This window comes from Eschrichtius robustus, chromosome 1, assembly GCF_028021215.1.
Source record: "Eschrichtius robustus isolate mEscRob2 chromosome 1, mEscRob2.pri, whole genome shotgun sequence".
Lineage (NCBI taxonomy): Eukaryota > Metazoa > Chordata > Mammalia > Artiodactyla > Eschrichtiidae > Eschrichtius > Eschrichtius robustus.
The window spans coordinates 87,829,063-87,836,525 of record NC_090824.1 but is presented as its reverse complement, the minus strand read 5'-3'; the positions used below and the strand labels follow the sequence as shown (position 1 = coordinate 87,836,525).

The 7,463-nt window shown below is 62.1% G+C and overlaps 1 protein-coding gene across 1 annotated transcript; it reads left to right on the top strand.

The window, feature by feature from the left end:
• The first annotated feature begins 5,106 nt into the window (after positions 1–5,106).
• Positions 5,107–6,255, top strand: ANKRD63 (ankyrin repeat domain 63). The gene has a single exon (XM_068535404.1). The coding sequence runs from the start codon at positions 5,107–5,109 to the stop codon at positions 6,253–6,255; it is 1,149 nt and encodes a 382-aa protein (XP_068391505.1).
• The last annotated feature ends 1,208 nt before the right edge of the window (positions 6,256–7,463 follow it).

Sequence of the window (7,463 nt, the reverse complement as noted above, 5' to 3'; positions counted from 1 at the left end):
GTGCTCCGCAACAAGAGAAGCCACCGCAATGAGAAGCCCGCCCACCGCAACTAGAGAAAGCCCGCGCGCAGCAACGAAGACCCAACACGGCCAAAAATAAATAAAAGAAATGGGGGGGGGGCAGTGGAGTAGAGTGCCCCCCAAATGAAGTGGGCTGGGGAAAAAGTCCATGAGAGTTGACCTGGGCATGAGGTCCCTTCTAGAGCCCAGTGGAATGGCCCTGCCTCTGGGCTTGAAGAGGATTCACTTCCCCATCTGCCGGCCCTGATGCCACAACCACTGGAAAATGATGTCACCCTTCTGCACCACTCCTCACCAGATGTGGCCCTTCCTTGTCTCCACCCTCAGGGCTGGAGCAGAAGAGCCTCCTGCAGAGGTCCCCCCCACCCTCTTGGGGAGTCGCAAGCTGTCAGGCCACCTGGGCCCCTTTAGGCAGACTTAGAGCGGTGGGATTCTCAGGCTCCTGTGGCAGTTATGGTTGACCCAAACACAGGCTGTAGAGAGGCTTCTGGGCAGCTATTCACTGCACCTATTGACATAGCCCAAATCCCAAATGAAGACAGACACTGGCTTTGGAGAGGCAGGGTCCGGGTTGATTCTGGGAAGAGGTTGTTTTCTTATCAGAGAGTTGTAGCAAATGCCATTAGCCAACCCCCCCATCCCTCTGGGGGCTTGATCTCTGGATGCTAGCAGTCCCTGGCTGCAGGGTGAGGCTAGGCGGCCTGCTCATTCACAGGAGTAAGGCCTGTCATTGGTCAGCCTGCATACACACTGGAGACAGCAGAGGTCGGGACACCTACACCCAAGGGCAGTGCCCTGTCTTCAGCACTCTAGCTGAGCACTCAGCTGCCCCATCTCCTCCCCAACCCAGGGGTAGAACCTCACAGGGATGAGGATCCAGGCCTAGAGGAACTCACTGACCTGGGCATGGGGCATAAGCCAGAGCCAGTGCCAAATAGGGCCCACTGGGCTGTCCCCAGCTTTGACCAATGACCGCTCAGGGGAAGAAGACTGCCTTCTCTTTGCCCCTCAGTCAGGCTGGGCAGAGTCTCTAGGCCTCCAGTCTGGGGCTGAAAAGCCCAGGAATGGGGAAGGGCATGCAATCCTCCCTCCTGGAGAGGCCTCTGCACAGAAGGCTGGGGGCTTCCCAGGAGGACAGGGCAAATACCCACCTCCCTGCTTTCCGTCCTCTGGAAAAAGGGCAGGGTGCCCCTGGGAAAATGCCATAGTCCTTGGGCCCTGGATGTGAATTAATCTCTGGCCTCAGGGGATGTGCAGAGGAAGAACTGATGCCCTCCCTCAGGGCTCTAGAGCAAGGGAAGAGCACCTGGCCTCCACTCCTGCTGCAGATCTGTGGGGCTGGGCCAGCTTCCCTGTCCACTTGGCATGCCTCAGTTTCACCTTTTGCGTAAAGAGAAGGGTCCCTACCCCCTTCCCAATCCCACTGCTGACTCAGACGCCAGAGTCCCCTGCTGACTCACCCCCCCCCCCCCACCAGCTCTCTGGATCTCCCAGCCACGTGCCACCAGGCCCAACCCTGCTGAGCTGGTGCAACGTGACAGGGTGAGGGGGCTGGTGACACTTGAGGAAGAAAGAAGGGGGCCTGGGAAGGGGGGCAGCTGCAGACAGAGTGACAGACTGCAGACCTGAGCCGCCTCTGGGAGGAAGCCCTTTTGCCAGCCTGGGGCCTGCAAGGGGGAGGCTCAGCAGGTGGGAGGGGAGGGGAGTGTGGCGTGCCTGCCTGCCCCCTGCCTGCCTCAGCTCCATCGCCTGTCAGCCTTCAGCTCCCTAAGCGACAGCTTCTAATTCCGGCTGTTGGTGCCTCTGTGCTCCGCAGCAGAGTCTCAGCTTTTTTTCATCGTTGCTATTTCTTTTCTGCTCAGAACATGCTGAGCCCACTGGGAAGTCAGAGCAAAGGCTTTAGGGCATGAGACGTGGCACTGCTCCCCCCACCCCATCCCACCACAGGCCTGGCTGGGTTGGTAGTACCAGCTGGGGCAATGGAACGGCCACTCCTTCCAGAGAGTACCCAGCACAGCACACCCTGATGGGCCAGGGTGAGGCCCTGATTCAGCTCCTCTTCTTCCCTGGAACTCTCCATCCACCACAGAGAAAAAGGACACAAATGAGGCTGAGCTGGCTCAGGGAGGAGGGGCAGGGCTCTTTGGGACCAGTGCCCCTTCTGTGTTCCTGCTGCTTCGCTCCTCCACCTGGGGTTATCACTGCCTGGCTTGTTGGGCTGGCCTGCCACACAGATTCCTGGGATACCCCCTCCCCTAACTCTGGAAACAGAGAAAGAAGAGAAGAAAGCAATTTCTTTCATGCTGCAGAAAAAGGAAATGGAGTCATGAAGAGAAGAAAACCTTTCTTCTGCTACCTGAGTAAACAGGGAGAGCATTCCTGCGTCCTTACTAGGGTTGGCGAGTCTATTCCTACTCCAGGTGATACCCCAGGTGGGGCCCGCAGGTCTGGGGGTGGGATTGGGCTTTCTGCACTCTGAATAACTGTGCAGCTCTTTCCCTGACACTCTCTAGCTTGCTGTTGCTTGCAGCAGGAAGGGTTGGTGTTCTTGGCTTCTTTTTGCAGATGAGAGTATGCAGGCCTGGAGCCACACTGCTAGTAAATGCCTTCAAGCTGGGACTTAACTCTGCTGTCAAATACTGTGCCCTTTCTGTGACACCATGAGAGAAAAGTGGCAGATCCCAGAGTAGGGGGATTAAAAAATGCAAAAAGTAAGAAGGGGGGCTTCACGGTGTGCACAGGCATACATCACATGCTCTGCCTAGGAGAGAGGGAAGTGGGAGTCCCCGCTTCACGGCTGGCCCCGATGCCATGTGGGCATCCCTGAAGCCTGGGAGCTGGAGAGAGGTGAGAAGCTCAGGGTGCAGAGCCACGTGCCCACTTTGCCACGCCCCCATCTGGGCCCAGGGGCTTTTCCCAGAGGCAAATCCTCTCCTTGCCCATACCTTTCCCCAGGCAGAGCCTGCTGCAAAGCTTCTGGTCACTACTTTGCCCAGGCTGAGGACACTTGTGTTCTTCCCTTAATTTCCTGTCTTTCATATAAAGGGACCCCTTAAAGCAGCCCTCAACACTGTCCCCTAAAGGTGTTTTTCCTGCTTATATGCCCTTGCGTCTTAGCAGCCAGATCCCACACATCCTTGAAGACCATCTCAGAAGCCCTATTCTCAGAAGACCCTAGAGTCCGCCTTTCCCCACAACTCCGTTTTCTCCTCCAGGGACTGTCTCCGTTTTGTATTTAACATACGTATTCAACCCCCAGGCGATAAACTCGACTTTTTCTGTCCCGATCTTGTTTTCCCGCTTGAGAGGGGAGGTTTCTTCCATCCAGAACCGAATTTCCGCCTCTGTATTTCCCACGGCTGGGAACACACAATACCTGGCTCACAAAAAGTCTCAGTAAATTCTGTAGTCGATACCTGACTCACTCTTTCTTCACAAATATCCATTCCAACCCTACACACCCTCCCACCCTCTGCAGCTCTTAGGTGCTCTGACTCCCCTCCTCCGAGGCCTGCTCCCCCCGCCCCCCCAGGGCGGAGCAGCGGGCCGGAGGGAGAGGGGATGCGGTGGTTTTCTCACACTCTGTTGACTCGCGCTCTCTTCTTATCTCGGAAGGGCTCAGCTAGTGGTCAAGGTCAGAGCCCTGTGGTCTGGGGGTGGTTTTGTGCTCAAGAGGGAGACGGGGACCCTGGGGGACGTTTGCATGGCCCTCGCTCTTTCCGGGGTGGCGATGGGTCCTGAAACAGCGGGGAGGCGGCGCCGAGGAGTTGCTAACGCGGCTGCAGTACTCCCGGATCTTAAGGCGCCCGCTCCGGTCGCCGCGTCTCCGCACCGCCAGCTGCTCAGCCGCCGGGAGCTGGCAGGCGGGCGCGTTGTCTCGGTTGGAGACGTCCGAGATACGAGAGCGCACTCCCCCACCGCCACCCCCGCGCCGAATCAGCGTGTGCGGGAGGAACAATGGTGTGTGCGTGCGTGATTCGCTACACTTCCAGTGGCGGTTCCCAGCCAGACTGAGGGCTCCCAACCCCGCGCAGCGTAGGTACCCCCCTCCCCCGATTTGGGGAGTGATTTACTCCCCGCCCGCCTTTCGCCACCACCCCCAGCTCGCTTATGGTCCAGTTCTGCCCTCATGGGGTCCCATTTCCTTCCACCCGCACCGATGGGGGCAGCCGTCGTCTTCTCCGACGGGCTCAGGGTCCCGCCAGTTTCTAAGGAGACCCGGGCACCGACTCCGGTGGGGGCGGAGGGTGGGGAGAGAAGACTGTGACTTTGGGATTGGCCCGGTCGGGTGCATGTGGCCCCCTGCGAGCAGCCCCCGCCCCGCCCCCGCTGCCGCAGCCCCAGGGAAGCGCGGAGTAGAAGCTGCTCCCCGGCGTCGTGGCCCACCGAGAGGTGGGTGAAGGTCAGGGGCGGTCTCCGCCGCCCCGTCCGTTTCGGCCCTGACGGCTCAGCCCGCTTCCTGAGCAGCCATTGCCATGCAGACCCCCGAGACTGTAAAACCAGGTATCTATGCGGGCGGCGACTCCCGCGCCGCCAAGCCCCCCAAGTAAGGAGCAAGCGCCCTGGCGTGGCCCGGCCCCCGCGAGAGGGGAGGAGGCGGAGGAGCGGCGCCAGCAGATTGAGGAGCGGCGCGCCCCGCCGGGGCTAGAGGCAGGCGCGCACGGCGGGCGCCACCGTCTCAGCAGGGGAGCGGTGCTGCCCCGGGTGCGGGTGAGTGGCGCGGCTCCCAGCCACTACGGACTGAGGGGCGCCGGACACTGGGAAAGCAGCGGGAGAGTCAGGAGGAGCCCGAGCTTCGGCTCCCATCGTCTTGTGGCGGGCCAGGCGCGGAGCCCGGAGTAGCGAGCAACCTACACCTTCAGGCGGGAAGCCCAGGGAAGGAGCAGCGAGACGCCGGGCGTGCGGCCCAGGAGCGGCGGGGCAGCTGGAGGACAGAGTGGGAACCTCAGGACCCTCGGCCGCAGCCGCCCACGCGCGGAGGGAGTCATACCCGAGCGCCGGCGGGGGCCGGAGCCCGGCGGGGCTCAGGAACAGGGGCGCCCCCGTGCGGAGCTGCCGGGCCGCCTGGGCGCGGCGGCCGAGGCCATGCTCAAGCCCAAGGACCTGTGCCCCCGAGCGGGTACGCGTACCTTCCTGGAGGCCATGCAGGCGGGCAAAGTGCACCTGGCCCGCTTTGTGCTGGATGCGCTGGACCGCAGCATCATCGACTGCCGCGCGGAGCAGGGCCGCACGCCGCTCATGGTGGCCGTGGGCTTGCCAGACCCCGCGCTGCGCGCGCGCTTTGTGCGACTACTGCTGGAGCAGGGTGCAGCAGTGAACCTGCGGGACGAGCGCGGCCGCACGGCGCTCAGCCTGGCGTGCGAACGCGGCCACCTGGACGCCGTGCAACTGCTGGTGCAGTTCAGCGGCGACCCCGAGGCGGCCGACTCGGCGGGCAATAGCCCGGTGATGTGGGCGGCAGCGTGCGGCCACGGGGCGGTGCTCGAGTTCCTGGTGCGCTCTTTCCGCCGCCTCGGCCTGCGCCTCGACCGCACCAACCGGGCGGGCCTCACGGCGCTGCAACTGGCCGCTGCCCGCGGCCACGGGACCTGTGTGCAGGCCCTCACCGGGCCCTGGGGCCGCGCAGCCGCTGCCGCCGCGGCCCGGGGCTCCAACTCCGACAGCCCCCCTGGCCGTCCGGCTCCCGCGCCCAGCCCGGAGCGCCGAAGAGCCAGCCCCCGCCGCCTACCGCGGCCTCTCCTGGCGCGCTTTGCTCGAGCGGCCGGTGGCCATGGTCACGGCGGCGAGGCTGGCTCAGGGGGTAAGGGCTTCGGTCGGCACCGGGCGCAGGGCAGCGAGCGGCCGGAGCTGGGCCGGAGCATGAGCCTGGCGTTGGGTGCCGTGACCGAGGAGGAGGCGGCTCGACTGCGGGCGGGAGCCCTGATGGCCCAACCACGCTCGCCCCAGTCTTCAGGGGCTGGGCGGTGGCGTTCGCAGGAGGTGCTGGAGGGAGCGCCCCCAACCTTAGTGCAAGTCCCCGTCGGCCTTAGCCCCCACCCCGAGGGCGCCCCCGGCTCTGGCCGCTTGGGTTTGCGCCGACGCTCCACAGCTCCAGACATCCCCAGCCTGGTCGGGGAGGCACCTGGGCCCGAGAGCGGCCCAGAATTAGAGCCCAACGCTCTGCCCCATTCGGTGCCTGGGCCTCAGCCTTGGCAGGCGGGCACGGAGGCCGTGGTGCTGCACGCTCAGCGGTAAACAGCCTCGAGGCCGAGCCCTGCTCCCCCCACCTTCCCCCCTCTGCTCCACTGGGATTTCTTTTTCCCAGGTCCCTCACTTTCCTGGCAGTTTCCCACCCCCAGATCCTAGAACCTGTCCCTACTGCCAAGGTGAGACCTCCCTCAGCCCTCTCTCCGAAAAGGACCCCTATCTTATTTCTTTTTTGTGCTTGTTGGTATTCCCTGCCCGAGTCTCTCACCTTTTCTAAAGGCCTGCCGTTCCTGTCATGGAAGCGAGGAGTAGAAGACTGGATCCATAGGCTACAGCTTTCCAGCTGGACCCCCTTCCCTGGGCGCTAAGGCGCACTCCTGCGTCCTTCAGGCTCCTGCCGGGTTTCCTTCCCCTTGCCGCGTTTTCCCACACCCTAGTCAGCCAGGCAGGCAGAAGAGTTGTCCTGTAGAACAAAGGCCTAGTCTCCCTAGCCCCACCCCCCACTCCCACTCCCCCACCCCCCAATCCCTGCCCCTCTACCCCAGTGATGCTGACAGTAATGCCCCACATGACCCAAGTATCCCTTCCCCTTGTGTTGGAGTGACGGAGAAGGGGAGCCTGGAGATGGGCCTCAGAGCTTTTCTGAACGGGAGGGAAGGAGTCTGGAGGTTAAACTTTTGGGGGGAGAAACTCCTGCCTCAAGACATTGAAAGCATAGTTTGGGGGTGGCAGGAATGCCAGTTGTACCTTGAACCAGCTTCTGGGTAATTCCGGCTCCTTCTGCCTCAGCCGGAGGCTGACCCAAGATTCAACTTCATCGACAATGTGGGGTCATTTCCCCCCCGCCCCGCTCACGCGCCCCCCTCGCCCCCCTTACCCAGCCCAGCTCTGGGCTCTTGAGCCTATTTCCTCTCACTCTCAGAGGCCTGAAATGGAAAGGACTTAGCACTTCCCCCGCCCCCACCGCCTCGCAGCTCCCGGTCTTGCACGTGGGTGCTCCCGCAGGGGGAACGGTTGCGAAGGCTTTGATTAATTGTATTTCTTCCAATCCTCAAAGAACTCGTGTTTTGAGTCTTTGTATGTGAAGCAGAAAGCAGCGGGTCTGATCCGAGGCTTAAGAACCTGACAATGTCTCTTTAAATAGAAGCTCCGCGAGGGGGATAATTGACTGAAGTGTTTGCCACGTTAAACGGCGGCGGCGCGCGGGAGTCTGAAGCCCACACGAGCCGCAGGTCCGGGTTTAAATTATATCAAAC